We start from the raw sequence: 20079 nt of genomic DNA, 5'->3' as shown, positions 1-20079 counted from the left end.
TGTGATTTCTATCACATCAGGTCAAGTTTTTTAAAATAGGCATAAGCAAGCTTATCCTAAAATTTATTTGCAAGCATAGGCTTTAGCAAAGACAATCTTGACCAACAGTTAAGTGGGAAGAATCACTCTATCTCCCTCTGAGCCACAAGCCCACCCCTCTTTTCTCCACTTAAAGCCATCTAGTGACTGCACCTTGGTTAGTTGCCTCACAAACTGATGTGTATTTGTCTCAAGATTCATCCCTCAATACCCATCATTTTCTCCAGGGCTCTTGTAAGATACTAACGTATCCTGGATAGAGAAGTAGAAAGTCTCCTTCAAGACAAATTAACCTGTCTATTGAAAAAGTTACAGAACTACACCCCTCTTTGGAGTGCACTTAAGGAAATGGAATCTAAGTATATTACATCCCAGAGGATAAAATACAAGGCTTGAATGGGCCAAATTCCCAGACAGGCATACTCACCGGGAGTTTGAGACTTAATGTGTTAGCTTGGCCACTTGGAACAGGCGTTATTAATATGCACAGTTGGTTAATATTGGGCATATAGAGAAAAGAGTCCAAAGGCTCAGATTTTTATGTGTCCCCTACTCAGTTGTCCACTAGCATTCCCTGCAAGAGAATCCAGTGGACACTTCCTGCATTGAAGCATTAATAAATGCAGTGTTGGGGGAGCCACCAGTGTCCTTAGAAGTCTCTGATATCTGTCCTTTGGAGACTGTTGCTGACAGTAGGAGAGGCAGTAATGGAATAAAGTTATTTTTTCTCAGTGGGAATAATGGGATTCCAAGGTGGTAAAGACCAGGGGTGTGCTTAATTGTCATAGTCAAGGTTGGCACAGTTAACCACATTACGCTTCAAATGTCTGTGCCAAAAGGCAAGTGGATCACAGGGCTCAAAGCAATGGCTTCTATGGGAAGCTTGACATAGAAACCTGGAGAGAATCTGGACCTGGGGAGAAGCTTCAGTCATCATAAGAAGGATGAATGACACAAGCTGCTTCCCAGACCTGAAAGTGTTCCTAGCCTCACAGGTCATTGATTGAAGAGAGGTCAGCCAGGTGCATTTGAGAAAGATCCCGCAACAGGCCCACAGATGCATTTACTGCTCTTCCCACACCTTCCTCAGAGGGACCTGTGGCCATTTACCAGGTGACTTTTGCATTCCAGTAAGAAATATCTGGACGGTCCTAATGGTTTTAAATTTTCCCTGATTCTCAGAGATCCAAAACATTCTCTGGTCCTTAAGACAGAATAGAGGCTTATGTTGGTCAAGTGACAGGTGCATTCTTGTGCTAAGTCCGCATAATAATTTGTCCTGTGAAATGGTGGACCCTTCCTATGGTTATTCCCCTTCTCCAGAATGAATGCTGACACAGATCATGTTAAATAACCATCAGAATGACCAAGTTTGTTTCCTATTACCTGAGGAAGTTGCCCATCTCACACCAAGATGGTAACACAAAAGAAATACAACATCCTGATGGTAATTTTAGGAGTGACTTAAAATTACCCTACAAAGTGAGAAACAATTGTACCAATCATCAAAAAAAAGACAAAAATACAATTCTTGATGATCCACTTTTAATTTCATAGGCAGCATATAACATATTGGATTTGCTGCTCTGACCCATTAGCAGGTAACCTCCCAAGGCTGCAAGGTTTGAGGGGGACCAGAGCAAGCAAGTGCAGCTGACAGGTCCAGTTTGCCATGCTGGCTGCCCTGCCACTTGGGCCTTGTGAAATAGCACTGCACAGCTGCAGGTATCCCAAAGGCAGACACAGACACTGTAGGGAGATGCTGGAAAGCCTTGAGGGGAGAGTCGGAGTGCAAACCTCAGGATCTGAATGAAGTCCCTGCCTTCCTGTTCTGCCTAGTGTGCTAGTCTTCTCTAGAAAAGCAGGTCCAGGCTGCCACTGGGCCTTGGTGCAGGTTGAAGGTCTGATTGTGGAAAACAGAGTAACTACAGAACTTGGGCTGTGCGTCACAAGCCAAGGGCTATCTGATCCACTGAACCATCAAGTCAGATGTGCACAGTGATCTTCTGTTATGAAGTATGTTGCATTTACAAGACTGGGCCCCAGCAGATCTGGAAGGCGCACATGCACTGCAGGAGGAAGTGGCTCAGATTCCCATGGACTCTGCTGCTGCTGTGTCCCCTTTGACACGGCTGTGGGGCCGTGTGTCAAAGGTAAGGCACAGCTCCTCATGCAAGCTCAGGAAGGACCAGATCCTCATCTGCAGCACACAGACCCTTCATCTGGATTTTCACGGTGAATTCAGACTGTAAAAGTGTGTCCTCACAGTCCCTGTGGCCTTTAGGACTTTATGCACGTGATGTCGGGCAAACTCTAGCAAGGACAGCTGCCTGTGGCAGTCCAACATTTACAGCAAAGGCGCAGCTGGTTTCTTTGAGGTTGTCTTTTTCCATCATAATGACACAGGATTTAATAAGCACTGATTGTTCACCTAATAATTCTGGAGACAGCGTCAGGAGGGAGTGTGGGCAAGCTCGCCTGGTCTCTTGGGTGGAAAAGCTCATGGCAATTTTAGTGTCTCCTTTCTTCAGAAGTGGACTTTTCATCTGCTGAGGAGCAAAAGAGTACATAAAGCTGAGTATCTTCCATCTGCTCCTCCTGCCACACTCCCATTCCCGGACAGCATCAACAGTGCTTCCTGTCCCCTGGCTTCCAGCTAGCTCAGTCCATGTACAGAGGGAAGCTACGGGAAGAAAGGCATAAAGTCAGGAAGATTCCCACGGCCCACTCCCCACCCCTCGCCCCCCACCCCTCACCCCCCGCCCCCCGCCCTGGCTGCCAAGTGTCTCATGCTGGCACAGCCCCAGCAGAAGACCACGGCTCCCGTCCAGTCCCTCTGGACACAGCTCCCTGCATCCCCAGGTCCTCATCCCCCCCACTCCCCCTCAGAGGCCCACAGCTGCCTCCTCTCACTGGCCCTAAAGGATTGCACCATCCCTGGCTGCAGTCACTTGCACTTACCCAATGTGGGCAGACACCTATTTCCAGCCAGTTCTCTGGCTGCTGCGCTAGGGAAATGGAATCAAAGAGTCAGGCAGTGCTGAGGGCCTGTCTGATGCTTGAGATCTTCATTTAAAAATAAAACCAGCCATCCCTGTGGGATGATTCACCTCAGCAACATTGAGGGGCAGTAAAGGTAGCACGGGGCCAGTTTGTTGGTTGACTTTTAAATTTTAGAGCATAAACAAACAACTAAGCTATGAGGGAGTTGACAGGGGAAGTTAAAACGTCCAGGGCCAATGAACGAGAGGTTCCAGCAGGGGCAAGGTTTGTTTTAGAGGGTAGCCTGGGGTAAAGGACTGGAAGTGTTGGAGCGTCAGAGAAAGACCACAGAGATGAAGGACCCTAGGCAGGTCCTGGGGACCCAGGGTGGGTGTAACACGGAGGGTAGTGGGGGAAGGTGGTGGGGGCAGAGAAATCAGAACTGTGGGGCATGAATAGGAACCTCGGGGGAGGCTGGGGGTATGAGCAAGAGGGAGAAATGAGCCTGGAGCTAATGGTTTTTAAGAATGAGAAGGGATGGGCCGGGCGTGGTGGCTCATGCCTGTAATTCCAGCACTTTGGGAGGCCAAGGCGGGTGGATCACGAGGTCAGGAGATCGAGACCATCCTGGCTAACACAGTGAAACCCCGTCTCTACTGAAAATACAAAAACAAAATTAGCCAGGTGTGGTGGCGGGTGCCTGTAGTCCCAGCTACTTGGGAGGCTGAGGGAGGAGAATGGCGTGAACCTAGGAGGCGGAGTTTGCAGTGAGCCGAGATCACACCACTACACTCCAGCCTGGGTGACTGAGCGAGACTCCATCTCAAAAAAAAAAAAAAGAAAAGAAAGAAAGAAAAAAAAAAAAGAATGAGAAAGGATGACTGAAGAGTAGAGAGAGGCACCAACGAGCAGAGGCAGTGGGTGGGAGATGGGGCCTGAGCGTTGTAGGGGATGACGTGTGAAAGGATGAAAGAGCAGACGGGAGCTGAGCTGGAAGGAGCCGGACATGAGGGAGCCCAGTGCTGTCCCCAGGCATCCTGATGTGGGATAGAAGAGGAAACGGTGCTTTTCAGTGACCGGCTCAGGGACATCCGGGTCCAGTGAGACCAAGCAAAGTACGGGCAGTGCGGGAGTGGCCAGAAGAACCCTTCCCTGGACAGGCTGTGGCAGGAGCTCCTCCGGGACATCCAGTCAGCTGCACGTGTCTGGAGGCTTCTGTGTGACGTTGTCCAAAACTACATTTTAAAATAAACTAGGGTTGCATGTCAGCTTTGCTGTCAAGGAATTCAAAGGGCATATAAACACTCCCAACCTTTCAGGGAAGAACTATGTTGCCATTCTACAATACAGACTAAACAGTAGACAGGGACACCCATCCTGAGAGCGCCTGTGACAGAAATGGGACCAGAAAGATCTCCTGCCTTGCATTTCTTAGTGCCCTGAGCATCTTGGACCTTTTGAAGTCAGACGCTTGACACACAATCACTTCAGAGCAGTGTCCCCATTTTCATTCCAAGGTATCATGCACAGAAGATCAGAAACTGAAGAAGGGGTTCTTCCTCTGGGGCATAGCCATGATACTGATGAGGCAGAGCAGAGGAGACCTCGCAGGAAGCACAGGGTTCCCCCTTGATCTTTGTTCTCATTACCCTTGCCTCACAAGGAATGCTTCACAAAAGAACTGCACTGGGGTGAGGAGCCAAGATGGCCGAATAGGAACAGCTCCGGTCTACAGCTCCCAGCATGAGCAAGGCAGAAGATGGGTGATTTCTGCATTTCCATCTGAGGTACCGGTTTCATCTCACTAGGGAGTGCCAGACAGTGGGCACAGGTCAGTGGGTGCGCGCACCGTGCACGAGCCGAAGAAGGGCGAGGCATTGCCTCACTTGGGAAGTGCAAGGGGTCAGGGAGTTCCCTTTCGTGGTCAAAGAAAGGGGTGACAGACGGCAACTGGAAAATCGGGTCACTCCCACCCGAATACTGTGCTTTTCCAACGGGCTTAAAAAACGGTGCATCAGGAGATTATATCCCACACCTGGCTCAGAGGGTCCTATGCCCATGGAGTCTCGCTGATTGCTAGCACAGCAGTCTGAGATCAAACTGCAAGGCAGCAGCGAGGCTGGGGGAGGGGCGCCCGCCATTGCCCAGGCTTGCTTAGGTAAACAAAGCAGCCAGGAAGCTCGAACTGGGTGGAGCCCACCACAGCTCAAGGAGGCCTGCCTGCCTCTGTAGGCTCCACCTCTGGAGGCAGGGCACAGACAAACAAAAAGACAGCAGTAACCTCTGCAGACTTAAATGTCCCTGTCTGACAGCTTTGAGGAGAGCAGTGGTTCTCCCAGCATGCAGCTGGAGATCTGAGAACGGGCAGACTGCCATCTCAAATGGGTCCCTGACCCCTGACCCCCGAGCAGCCTAACTGGGAGGCACCCCCAAAGCAGGGGCAGACTGACACCTCACACAGCTGGGTACTCCAACAGACCTGCAGCTGAGGGTCCTGTCTGTTAGAAGGAAAACTAACAGAAAGGACATCCACACCAAAAACCCATCTGTACATCACCATCATCAAAGACAAAAAGTAGATAAAACCACAAAGATGGGGAAAAAAACAGAGCAGAAAAACTGGAAACTCTAAAAAGCAGAGTGCCTCTCCTCCTCCAAAGGAACGCAGTTCCTCACCAGCAATGGAACAAAGCTGGACGGAGAATGACTTTGACGAGCTGAGAGGAGAAGGCTTCAGATGATCAAATTACTCCGAGCTATGGGAGGATATTCAAACCAAAGGCAAAGAAGTTAAAAACTTTGAAAAAAATTAGAAGAATGTATAACTAGAATAACCAATATAGAGAAGTGCTTAAAGGAGCTGATGGAGCTGAAAACCAAGGCTCGAGACCTACATGAAGAATGCAGAAGCCTCAGGAGCCGATGCGATCAAATGGAAGAAAGGGTGTCAGCCCTCGAAGATGAAATGAATGAAATGAAGCAAGAAGGGAAGTTTAGAGAAAAAAGAATAAAAAGAAACGAACAAAACCTCCAAGAAATATGGTACTATGTGAAAAGACCAAATCTACGTCTGATTGGTGTACCTGAAAGTGATGGGGAGAATGGAACCAAGTTGGAAAACACTCTGCAGGATATTATCCAGGAGAACTTCCCCAATCTAGCCAGGCAGGCCAACATTCAGATTCAGGAAATACAGAGAACGCCACAAAGATACTCCTCGTGAACAGCAACTCCAAGACACATAATTGTCAGATTCACCAAAGTTGAAATGAAGAAAAAAATGTTAAGGGCAGCCAGAGAGAAAGGTCGGGTTACCCTCAAAGGGAAGCCCATCAGACTAACAGCAGATCTCTGGGCAGAAACTCTACAAGCAAGAAGAGAGTGGGGGCCAATATTCAACATTCTTAAAGAAAAGAATTTTCAACCCAGAATTTCATATCCAGCCAAACTAAGCTTCATAAGTGAAGGAGAAATAAAATACTTTACAGACAAGTAAATGCTGAGAGATTTTGTCACCACCAGGCCTGCCCTAAAAGAGCTCCTGAAGGAAGCACTAAACATGGAAAGGCACAACCAGTACCAGCCGCTGCAAAGTCAGGCCAAAATGTAAAGACCATCGAGACTAGGAAGAGATTGCATCAACTAACAAGCAAAATAACCAGCTAACATCATAATGACGGGATCAAATTCACACATAACAATATTAACTTTAAATGTAAATGGACTAAATGCTCCAATTAAAAGACACAGACTGGCAAATTGGATAAAGAGTCAAGACCTATCAGTGTGCTGTATTCAGGAAACCCACGTCACGTGCAGAGACACACATAGGCTCAAAATAAAAGGATGGAGGAAGATCTACCAAGCAAATGGAAAGCAAAAAAAGGCAGGGGTTGCAATCCTAGCCTCTGATAAAATAGACTTGAAACCAACAAAGATCAAAAGAGACAAAGAAGGCCATTACATAATGGTAAAGGGATCAATTCAACAAGAAGAGCTAACTATCCTAAATATATATGCACCCAATACAGGAGCACCCAGATTCATAAAGCAAGTCCTGAGTGACCTACACAGAGACTTAGACTCCCACACATGAATAATGGGAGACTTTAACACCCCACTGTCAATATTAGACAGATCAACGAGACAGAAAGTCAACAAGGATACCCAGGAACTGAACTCAGCTCTGCACCAAACGGACCTAATAGACATCTACAGAACTCTCCACCCCAAATCAACAGAATATACATTTTTTTCAGCACCACACCACACCTATTCCAAAATTGACCACATACTTGGAAGTAAAGCTCTCCTCAGTAAATGTAAAAGAACAGAAATTATAACAAACTATCTCTCAGATCACAGTGCAATCAAGCTAGAACTCAGGATTAAGAATCTCACTCCAAACCGCTCAACTACATGGAAACTGAACAACCTGCTCCTGAATGACTACTGGGTACATAACGAAATGAAGGCAGAAATAAAGATGTTCTTTGAAACCAACGAGAACCAAGACACAACATACCAGAATCTCTGGGATGCATTCAAAGCACTGTGTAGAGGGAAATTTATAGCACTAAATGCCCACAAGAGAAAGCAGGAAAGATCCAAAATTGACACCCTAACATCACAATTAAAAGAACTAGAAAAGCAAGAGCAAACACATTCAAAAGCTAGCAGAAGGCAAGAAATAACTAAAATCAGAGCAGAACTGAAGGAAACAGAAACACAAAAAACCCTTCAAAAAATTAATGAATCTAGGAGCTGGTTTTTTGAAAGGATCAACAAAATTGATAGACCGCTAGCAAGACTAATAAAGAAAAAGAGAGAAGAATCAAATAGATGCAATAAAAAATGATAAAGGGGATATCACCACCAATCCCACAGAAATACAAACTACCATCAGAGAATATTACAGACACCTCTATGCAAATAAACTAGAAAATCTAGAAGAAATGGATAAATTCCTCGACACATACACTCTCCCAAGACTAAACCAGGAAGAAGTTGAATCACTGAATAGACCAATAACAGGAGCTGAAATTGTGGCAATAATCAATAGCTTACCAACCAAAAAGAGTCCAGGACCAGATGGATTCACAGCCGAATTCTACCAGAGGTACAAGGAGGAACTGGTACCATTCCTTCTGAAACTATTCCAATCAATAGAAAAAGAGGGAATCCTCCCTAACTCATTTTATGAGGCCAGCATCATCCTGATACCAAAGCCGGGCAGAGACACAACCAAAAAAGAGAATTTTAGACCAATATCCTTGATGAACATTGATGCAAAAATCCTCAATAAAATACCGGCAAACTGAATCCAGCAGCACGTCAAAAAGCTTATCCACCATGATCAGGTGGGCTTCATCCCTAGGATGCAAGGCTGGTTCAATATATGCAAATCAATAAATGTAATCCAGCATATAAACAGAACCAAAGACAAAAACCACATGATTATCTCAACAGATGTAGAAAAGGCCTTTGACAAAATTCAACAACCCTTCATGCTAAAAACTCTCAATAAATTAGGTATTGATGGGACATATCTCAAAATAATAAGAGCTATCTATGACAAACCCACAGCCAATATCATACTGAATGGGCAAAAACTGGAAGCATTCCCTTTGAAAACTGGCACAAGACAGGGATGCCCTCTCTCACCACTCCTATTCAACATAGTGTTGGAAGTTCTGGCCAGGGCAATTAGGCAGGAGAAGGAAATAAAGGGTATTCAATTAGGAAAAGAGGAAGTCAAATTGTCCCTGTTTGCAGATGACATGATTGTATATCTAGAAAACTCCACTGTCTCAGCCCAAAATCTCCTTAAGCTGATCAGCAACTTCAGCAAAGTCTCAGGATACAAAATCAATGCACAAAAATCACAAGCATTCTTATACACCAATAACAGACAAACAGAGAGCCAAATCATGAGTGAACTCCCATTCACAATTGCTTCAAAGAGAATAAAATACCTAGGAATCCAACTCACAAGGGACGTGAAGGACCTCTTCAAGGAGAACTACAAACCACTGCTCAATGAAATAAAAGAGGATACATACAAATGGAAGAACATTCCATGCTCATGGGTAGGAAAAATCAATATCGTAAAAATGGCCATACTGCCCAAGGTAATTTATAGATTCAATGCCATCCCCATCAAGCTACCAATGACTTTCTTCACAGAATTGGAAAAAACTACTTTAAAGTTCATATGGAACCAAAAAAGAGCCCGCATCGCCAAGTCAATCCTAAGCCAAAAGAACAAAGCTGGAAGCATCACACTACCTGACTTCAAACTATACTACAAGGCTACAGTTACAAAAACAGCATGGTACTGGTACCAAAACAGAGATATAGATCAATGGAACAGAACAGAGCCCTCAGAAATAATGCTGCATATCTACAACTATCTGATCTTTGACAAACCCGAGAAAAACAAGCAATGGGGAAAGGATTCCCTATTTAATAAATGGTGCTGGGAAAACTCTCTAGCCATATGCAGAAAGCTGAAACTGGATCCCTTCCTTACACCTTATACAAAAATCAATTCAAGATGGATTAAAGACTTAAACGTTAGACCTAAAACCATAAAAACCCTAGAAGAAAACCTAGGCATTACCATTCAGGACATAGGCATGGGCAAGGACTTCATGTCTAAAACACCAAAAGCAATGGCAACAAAAGCCAAAATTGACAAATGGGATCTAATTAAACTAAAGAGCTTCTGCACAGCAAAAGAAACTACCATCAGAGTGAACAGGCAACCTACAAAATGGGAGAAAATTTTTGCAACCTACTCATCTGACAAAGGGCTAATATCCAGAATCTACAATGAACTCCAACAAATTTACAAGAAAAAAACAAACAACCCCATCAAAAAGTGGGCAAAGGACATGAACAGACACTTCTCAAAAGAAGACATTTATGCAGCCAAAAAACACATGAAAAAATGCTCACCATCACTGGCCATCAGAGAAATGCAAAGCAAAACCACAATGAGATACCATCTCACACCAGTTAGAATGGCAATCATTAAAAAGTCAGGAAACAACAGGTGCTGGAGAGGATGTGGAGAAATAGGAACACTTTTACACTGTTGGTGGGACTGTAAACTAGTTCAACCCTTGTGGAAGTCAGTGTGGCGATTCCTCAGGGATCTAGAACTAGAAATTCCATTTGACCCAGCCATCCCATTACTGGGTATATACCCAAAGGACTGTAAATCATGCTGCTATAAAGACACATGCACACGTATGTTTATTGCGGCATTACTCACAATAGCAAAGACTTGGAACCAACCCAAATGTCCAACAATGATAGACTGGATTAAGAAAATGTGGCACATATACAACATGGAATACTATGCAGCCATAAAAAATGATGAGTTCATGTCCTTTGTAGGGACATGGATGAAATTGGAAATCATCATTCTCAGTAAACTATCACAAGAACAAAAAACCAAACACCGCATATTCTCACTCATAGGTGGGAAGTGAACAATGAGAACACATGGACACAGGAAGGGAGACATCACACTCTGGGGACTGTTGTGGGGTGGGGGGAGGGGGGAGGGATAGCATTGGGGGATATACCTAAAGTATAATAATAATAAAAATTAAAAAAAAGAACTGCATTTAATAAACACTGAATGAGCCACAGCGTCCTGCAGGGAGAGCAGGACTGAGGGCATCGACTGTATGTCTGCGTAATTGATGGAAATAGCATGCACCACTTGCAAAATGGAAAAATCATTACTCTAAGCTGTTAAGTATGTAAAATATCCTTAAAAGATACCTATGATCTTCTGCAAGTCAAATTTCTGGACTTTTAATTAATAATTTTAAAACTGCAGAGAAAAATATAAATGGATAAAATGCAATTTTACATAATGTAAACGACTCCAAAGCCTTTTATCAAGGAACAGTTTATTTTAATACATAAAATGTTTCCTTACGAGCAGTAAACCTTTTCCCAGAAAGTCTATATTCAGAGAGCATACAATTTGAATGCTGATTATTTTAACATGAAAAGTGATTACAAGAAAAACAAACTGCATTTAGCCTCAGGAGAATTGACAGTTAAACAGCACAGTCAATTTTAGGTGGATGTGTGTCTTTTCCTATGTATAACAGGAAGGGTTTTGAAACATATGTATTTTTCTGGAGGGGAATCTTGAGTAAGTTATCTCATGTCTTTCTACATTTTGTCCTTGGGGAGAAAGGACACACAGAGGAGGTCATGGTGTTCCAACATTCGCTGGAATTACAGTGTTAGTGTCAAGGTCTATTCCACTGTGTCTCCATAGCATCTCCAGGATAAGCACCTTTTCTTCTCCAAACAGTGGGGTCAGGGTAGCTTTATGACTGATGGGTTGTGACGGATGAAGTTTCCTTTAGTCTTCGAGCAATAGTTGGATGTCTATTAATTCCATCCCACCACCGCATGAGCCACAAGGAGATAACACATCCCAACGGTGCAGGACACAACCATCATTGGGAAGCCCAACCTGAAATACAAAGAGAAATGAGTTATGGCATCTGAAATCTGGACAATCTCATGAGATACGGACTCATAGCTCATGAGAACATGGCCTTAGCACCTTTGCATTTTCACAACGGCCACTACCTTTTATTTCTATAAGTCAGAAAGTTAGTTTTAGACTAAATTATGTGAATGCATGCTTCTATTAGACATCCTCCATTGTGTGCAATTTTATTTGAGACCTGCTTAAGGTTTTCTCAAATTTTTAATGGCTACATGGAGCCTCTGTTTGTTCATCTATATTAGACTGTTGCTCTTTCAATGCCATGTACTGGGCCACCATTTAAATCTCTGGATGTTTCCTCTACTTGTGTCATCTTCCAACTTTTCTTCTCTGGAGATTTCCCAGAGATCCCACCTTCCTGCAGGCTCCTGAAGTCCCTCACACTTAAGGCCAAGGAGAGCTTGAGAAGCAGTGTTAGAAAATAAGGCCAACTGTTGTCTAAGGAAAGGCAGAGGGAAAAAGAAGTTTTTCTTCTGTAGTCGGTGAGGTGTGAGACGTGTGGACAAGGAGGGTATGCACAGATACAAAAGCAGTCATGAGAAGAGAGAAGCATCCCTCATTGTGTGCCTCCTCCAACGTACCCACATCTCCACAAATTCCTACCCCAGCTTCCAAGCACTGACAGATGCCACTTGGCATGGGTAATGCATGCTCTGTAGCCATTGCTCAGTGCTGCCTGGTCACTAAGGGAAGCCCCTGCAAATGTTACAATTTTGGTTTCAAAAGGCTTAAGTTTTAGCAGTAAGAGCCTAGCATGTGGTAATTATAATAGTAAGGATCATGACATTCTCTCTTCCCTGGCCATAAGTGTAGGAAGAGGCTACTCAGAAAGAGCCACAGCAAGGGTTCCTCAACAGAGCTACAATTAAACACAAAAACTGATTCCATGAGCAAGACAGCTCCCAAAATTATAGAGCAGACTTGGGCATTTCAAGAAAGTGGTAGGATTCTTTTGCTTCTTTTCTGAACACATTTTATTTTACAAAACAAACAAAAAGAAACACAGAAAACATTTTGGGAAAACTACTTAAATTTCTTGAACTTTATCAACTTTGTTTTTGAAAATAGCTGAACATGTTTGCAAAATGTCAGCCCTGATCATTGAGTTCTGGAAAAACACAACACACGACAGTGTCTGGTCAACTCCAGGCATCACAGACATCACTGCAAGCCTTCATGGAAGCACAAAGCCTTGGTTCCTCTGTGACAGATTGTGTAGAGTGAGTCAGTGTCAGGTAAGATGCTGAGAATCTCAATCCGGGTGCCAAGACACCTGCCCATGTTTTAGAAGCAAATTTGCCTTGCCAAGGGGTGAATTCCACAAAAAGCAGACCTTGCTTGAGAAGCCCAAGACTGGAGAAAGTTCCTGGTGGGTGGTTTTGCTGTGCTCCCAAGTGAGAGCCACTGATGTCTTGGGGATGGCACTGACACAGAGAAGGAGCGTCACCTAGCATCACCAAACATTTTCATTTCACCCAGAACTGATGCAAGCACTCAGACCCATCAGAAACCCTACTCTCCCTCACAACATCTAGTCACTGTGACACTCTCCATGCACAGGACCCTCTCAACTGCCCACAGTGCCTCTGGAATTGGCATCATCACACCTACTGGAGAGGTGGGATGTTGAGAGGTAAGCAGGCTTGCCTGGGTCTCTCAGCTAGTTTGCTCTGGTGTGACAATCCAAATGCATCAGTCTAACTCTAAAGTGTGTACTCTTAATCACTACATATGCTGCCTCCCTGTGGACATGGATAAACCATAACAATGGCAACCTGCCATTAGTAAGTAAATGACTTACTGAATATCTGCTGTACGCTAAGGGCCTCATAGAATAGACGTTGATGTTGTCTATTATTTCCCAAACATGGTGAGGCATGTCATGTTACCCCTATTATATAGATGAAGCAACTGAAGCTTGCATATAGTAGGGAACTTGACAAAGGCCACCACCAGTAAAAGGCAGAGATGGTGTCTTGGAATATTCTTCTGGCTTCAAAACCCAAATACATTTTCCCGACAGAGACAGGTACCACAATACACTAGCTTAGGGCTCTAGTTTTCAATTCCTGCTCTTGCCCAGTGGCATCACCTTGGAAAAGTATTAAACATCTCCGTAACTCAATTTCTTTGTCTATAAAATGAAGGTAATAACAGTACCTAACAGTGCTATGAGGATTCCATGAGTTCACCCTTATAAATCCCTTAGAACAGTGAGAACAATGTTTGGCCACATAATGAGCCCTCAAGAAGTTTTAGCCACAGACCAGTGCCCCTCAAACTGGGACACCTGCCCTAAAGTGCATGTTGACTGGGATTACAAAGTGCCCAAAATCACAGAGTAGGCCTGGAGCACCTCCCTGGTGCATGAGTTGTGTTTGGTGGTAAGGAATTTAACAATACAAATATATAAGGGTTTACTGGAGAAGAGAATGTAATTGTTTTACTCTCAAATTAAGATGATAAAGCAGTCTTCTAGTTATCAAGCAAGATGAAGTGGATGCATTTCTTCCAATTCCTCCCACTAAGCAGAGCTAAAAGCTTGGCATTTTACAGAAAATAAGCATAAGGAGACCGTAAAGATGAAGAGGAGGCAGATCAGCTGGGGACCTTGGGATCCCGAAGAATGGCATGGAGGTGGGTTTCCTTTTTGTTTCCCCTTATATATCCTAGACTAGATGCTGGGAAGCTGATACATCAGGGGGTACTGGAAAGAAAACAAAAAGCCCCAAGAGAAGCCTGCTCTCCCTAGCCAGAAAGCCATGAAAGGGCACTAAAGCTAGACATAACACTCCTAGATAATAACCGCTCCTGCCAAATTCCACAGGAAAGAAAAACTAAGCTCCTTGGTGAAGGCCAAGTGGGAACCAGAACTTCCACACTCACCAGGCTGTAGCAAGCCCCTCTGCTGTGGTAACAGCGGAGACCACATGGGGATCCTGCGAGCCAGGGGTATTTCAAGTTGAATGAGAAAAGCCAATCAACAGAAGCCAATACTGAGGTGATACAGATGTCGAAGTTACCTGAAAAGGATTTCAAAGCAGCTACCATAAAAATTCTTCAACAAGCAATGACAAACACACTTGAAATAAATGAAAAAAAAAAATGGAAAGTCTCAGACAAGAAATTGAAACTATAAAGGAGGACCACATGGAAATTTTTCAGTTCAACTGAAGTAAAACTCTTAACGGAATGGGCACAATAATATAATGGAGAGTATAAAGGAAAGAATCAATGAACTTGAAGATAGAACAATAGAAATTGTTCATCTGAAAAATGAAAAAAGACTAAAAAAACAAAAGGAACCAACCCTCAGGGATCTGTGGGACAGGAACAAAAGATCTAACAATTGTATCATTGGAGAAAGAGGGCAGGGATGAAAAAGTATTCAAAGAAATAATGATTAAAAAATTGGTAAAAAATATAAACCTAGAGATTTAAGAAGCTGGGAAAATCCTAAAAAGGCTAGGCACCCCCCAAAATCTATGCCAAGACACAACAATCAACAAATCAAACTCATGAAAACTAAAGAAAGATAAAATTTCTTGAAAGCAGTGAGAGATAAATGACAATTTACCTACAGAGAAAAACTACAAGTTTCTCCTCAGAAATCATGGAGGCCAGAAAAAAGTGACATAATATTTTTAATTACTAAAAGACAAGAACAATCAACCCCAATTTCTATATCCATCAAAAATATCCTTCAGGAATAAAGGGAGACTCAAGACACTCTCAGATGAAGAAAAACTAGAAGGGCAGCAGACTTACCCTCAAAGTACTGCTAAGAAGGTCTTCAAACAGAAATGAAATGATAAAAAGGAGGAATCTTGGAGTACCAGGAAGGAATAACAAAAGAAAGAGCAAATGTACGGTTAAATATGATAAATTTTCCTTTTCATCTTGAGTTTTAAAATTATGTTTGATGGTTGAAACAAAATAAATAGCAAAATAGTAAAAGCACGGATAAAGATAAACCACACAAACAGTAATCCAAAGAGCAGGAATGGCTATATTAATATCACATGAAGTATATTTCAGAGCAAAGAACATTTCCAAGGCAGAGAGGGATATTGCATATAGATAAAACAGTCAATCCACTGAGAGATCATAGTTATCCTGAATGTGTATTCACCAAATAACTGAGCTGAAAAATTGAAACAAAAACTGACAAAATGACAAGAGAAAGTAAATGACAAGAGAAAGTGGCACATGCACAAATGGATTGTAGACTGACAAATCCACTATTATAGATGGAGACTTTTACTCTCTCTCTCTGTAATTCATGGAAGAACTAGAAAGAAATTTAGCAGAGAGAACTCAACAACATCTTCCAGCAATCAAATCTTGCTGATACTACAGAGTGCTCCAGCCAACAACAGCAGAATGCACATTCCTTTCAGCATCCAAGAAACATTTAGCAAGTCAGATCATATTCTGGACCAAAAAATAAACATCAACAAGTTTAAAAGAATTAAAATTATACAGAGCGTTTTTTTTTCTTACCATAAGCAATCAAACTAATTTTGATTTCAAATTTGATTTGATTTGATTTGCTAATTTGATAAGAAATCAGTAACAGAAAGGCAACCAGAAACTATCCAAGCATTTTCAAATTAAATATTTTACTTCAAATAATTCATAGATCTAAGAGATTGTCACAAGGAAAATAAAACACATGGAACTGAATGAAAATGGAGCATCATTTTCTAATTCATGATCTCTGTGTTACCTCAACTGTATAAAGAAAATCATCTAGGAAAAGAGAGCAAATTAAAAACTACAGCTAACATGTCACTTGTTGAGAGGGAAACATATAGCACTAAATGTTTGTATTAGAAGAAAGAAAAGGTCTTAAATCAATAATTTAAGTTCCCATCTTAAGGAAATAGAAAAAGAATTTAAAAATAAACCCAAAAACAAGCAGAAGAAAAGAAATAATAAAGATAAGAGCATAAATTCATGAATTTAAAAATAGGAAAACAGTGGAGAAAAATCAATGAAACAAAGCTGATTTTTTTTAAAAGATCAATAAAATTAACCAACTTCTAGAAGGACTGACAAGTTAAAAGAGAAAAAAGACAAATGGTCAGTATGAATGAAACAGGAGTTATCACAAAAAACCTTCAGGGTTTAATCAAAAGATTAAAAGTTTCTCACATTAACTACTGTTGTACTATTAACAACTGTATACATATACATTTAACAACTAGAATGAAATAATTTAAATCACCCTATATATATTAGAGAATTTAAACTGGTAGTTAGAGACCTTCCAAAAAAGAAAATTGTACGGCCAGATTGTCTCACTGGTGAATTCTGTGAAATATTTAAAGAACTAACACTAATTCTATACAAATGCTTCCAGAAAATAAAAGGGGAGGGAACATCATTTTCTAACTTATTTTATGATCCCTGTATTACCTCAACCCTATAAAGAAAATCATCTAGGAAAAGGAAGCAAATGAAAAAACTACAGCTAACATAATACTTAATAATGAGAAACTGAATGCTTCCCCCCAACAGGATTCTCATCACTCTTATTCAACATAGTACTGAAAGACCAAGTCAGTATAAGGCAAAAGACACATAGACTAAAATAGATGAAATAAAATCTCTCTATTTGCAGATGACATGATAGTTTACATTAAAAAATCCCAAGAAACCGAAAAAAAAAGAAGCAAAACAAAACACTTCTAAAACTAATCAGTGAGCAGTAAGTTCAGCAAGGACCACAACACAAAATCAACATTCAAACCTTATTTTTTCCTATAAACTACCAATGAATACATAAAAATTAAAATTAAAAACACAATACCACTTAAAATCACTCTAATTAAAATTAAACACTTAGGCATAAACTTAAATCTTGTTTTAAACTTAAATTGTGTTTGTAACTTACAGCACACCAGCATCTGTGTGCTGTAAGTTACAAAATGGTGATTAAAAAAAAAAAAAACCCAAAGCAGTTCTAGATAAATGGAGAGACATAGAGTGTTCATTAATGGCAGACTCAACATAGACAAAATGTTAATTTGCCCCAAATTGATTATAGGTTTAATGCAATTCCTAGCAGGAATTTTTCTAGCCATAGACAAGCTTATCCTAAAATGTATATGGAAAGGCACAGGCTCTAGAGAATAGCAAAGACAATCTTAACAAAGAAGAATTGAATAGGAGACCCACTCTATCCAACATGAAGGTCTACTATGTAGCACCAGTAATCAAGGCAATACAGCACGGATGCAGATATAGACACATGGATCAATGGGCCAGAACACAGAACCTGAAAACAGACCCACAAAGACATGCCCAACTTATTTTTTTTAAGATATGGGGTCTCACTCTGTCATTCAGGCTGGAGCGCATTGGCGTCATCACAGCTCCCTACAGCCTTGACCTCCAAGGCTCAAGGGATGCTCTTGCCTCAGCCTCCCAGCCAGCTGGAACTACAGGTGCCACCATGCCCAGCATGCCCAACTTATTTTTGACAAAGATGCAAAAGTGAGTCTTTGGAAGAATAGCCTTTTCTTTCTTTATATTTGTATAAATGTAAGGGGTATAAGTGCAGTTTCGTAACATGGACATATTGCATAGTGGTGAGGTCTGGGCTTTTAGTGTAATATCACCAGAATAATGTACTTTTAAGTAATTTCCCATCCCTCACCCTCTCCCACCCTCCCACCTTTGAGTCGACAATGTCTATTATTCCATACTGTATGTCCATGTGAGACAGACTAGACATAGGACTCAGCCCACCTCCACTATCGTATTTTTCCATACATGCCCACTGACCAGACTTTGCAAGCTGTCTGAAGAAACTGAGATAAGCAGCTTCCCACCATAAATCTTATTCAAGGTGCCATACCTGCTGACTGCAGGACCTCAAAAAAACCTAAAATAGGCAACATCCTAACATAAATCTCACTCAAAAAAGTTAACCCCATCACCAGCAGAATAATGAGCCATCTTTAACCCATGACTTATTGTAATACTGAAATCCCCACCCAGGGAGGGGTTTATCTGCCATTTTCTAATCATGTGACATATGGATTAGCATGCCCCCTTACTAGCCTGTGCACCCGAACACTCCACCCTGCACTTTCAGTGATGCTTACCTATTCCTGCTTGTCACCCTCCTTAAGACACCACAATGCACTCCCCTCAGGGTGTCAGCCAGGTAACTTTTGCTCCTGCACTAAATCTCCCTTATGCCCAACCTTTCTGGGTCTAAGTCTTAATGGGCCTTGTCTAAAAACTGTTTGCCTAGGCTCGTGTTAATTTCTATTACATTGAGAGCCAAAAATCTCGTGCTGATAACACATGTACATGTTATTTAAGCTCCTGCTTATAAGTGAGAACACATGGTATTTGTCTTTCTGTTTCTGAGTTATTTCACTTAAGAAAAGGACCTCCAGTTCCATCCATGTTGCCACAAATGACATGATTTCATTTGTTATGGCTGAGTAGTATTCCACTGAGCATATACACCACACTTTAGGATGCCCTTTTTGACAAATACTTCTAGAGCAATTGGGTATCTAAATGTTAGAAAATAAATTTCAACCTCGACCTCACACTTTATACAAACATTAACTCATAATGGATCATAGATTTAAATGCAAAATGTAAAACTACAAAACATTTAGAAGAAAACATAGGATAAAAATCTGAGGCCTACAGTTTAGTGAAGAGTTCTTAGGCATGACACGAAAAGTATGATCCCGTAAGAAAAAAAAATTGATAAAATCAACTTCATCAAAATAAAAATATTTTTTAGAACATTTGCTCAATAAAAGTCCCTGCTAAGGGGGTATAAAGACATGCTACTGACTAGGAGAAAATATTTGCAGACCATAGACGAGTCAAAGGATTCTTATCTAGAATATATGACGAGATTTCAAAACTCAACGGTACAAACACCAAACAATCCAATTAGAAAATGAGCAAAAGACATGAAGAGACATTTCACTGAAGCTATATCAGTGGAAAACCAGCACACAAAAAGATGCCTCACATCACTAGCCATTAGAGAAGTGGGCGATAATGCGGCTGCTGTGAGTGGTTGTAATGCTGGCATGACGGAGATGTCCCTGGCTATGGGAGGGCCCTTCCTGTGGGGAGACAGGCAGCAGATGCCCAGGGCACAGCTGGCTGGGAGGCAGGCACCCTCCTGGGAAGCAGGGCTGCTGGGCTGGGAGGAGACTGTGCCTCAGGGAGAAGGTGAGGCTGCCCTGGTACTGGGTGGAAGTGAATGGTGAGGACCTGGCCAAATGTAGGTGACAGGACAGCCTCTGTGTCCATTTAACAAGGCAGAGTTTCAGACAGGGTGCGAGGCTGCCAGAGAGACATTTAATACTCACTGAGCTTCAGGAGAGCTGATCACCCCAGGCCAAGGCCAATACTGCCCAGTGTCCTCACTAAGAACCCCCTCAGGAAACAGGTTCCAACCCAGCCACTGGGGGGTGGGGGTGTAGGGAGTGAAGAGAGACAGAGAGAGAGAGAGGTAGGAG

At 42.2% G+C, this 20079-nt stretch overlaps 1 protein-coding gene across 1 annotated transcript in view; it reads right to left on the bottom strand.

The window, feature by feature from the left end:
* Window positions 1-10932: 10932 nt before the first annotated feature.
* OCA2 (OCA2 melanosomal transmembrane protein) overlaps window positions 10933-20079 on the bottom strand; it is a 347971-nt gene continuing 338824 nt past the window's right edge. The window contains exon 24 of the mRNA XM_054452341.2: window positions 10933-11530. Coding sequence (XP_054308316.1) covers window positions 11446-11530 — 85 coding nt within the window. The 3' untranslated portion in view covers window positions 10933-11445. The remainder of the gene's footprint in view (window positions 11531-20079) is intronic.

The sequence above is a fragment of the Pongo pygmaeus genome, chromosome 16, assembly GCF_028885625.2.
Source record: "Pongo pygmaeus isolate AG05252 chromosome 16, NHGRI_mPonPyg2-v2.0_pri, whole genome shotgun sequence".
NCBI classification, from domain to species: Eukaryota; Metazoa; Chordata; class Mammalia; order Primates; family Hominidae; genus Pongo; species Pongo pygmaeus.
This window is presented reverse-complemented; position numbering and strand designations above follow the sequence as displayed.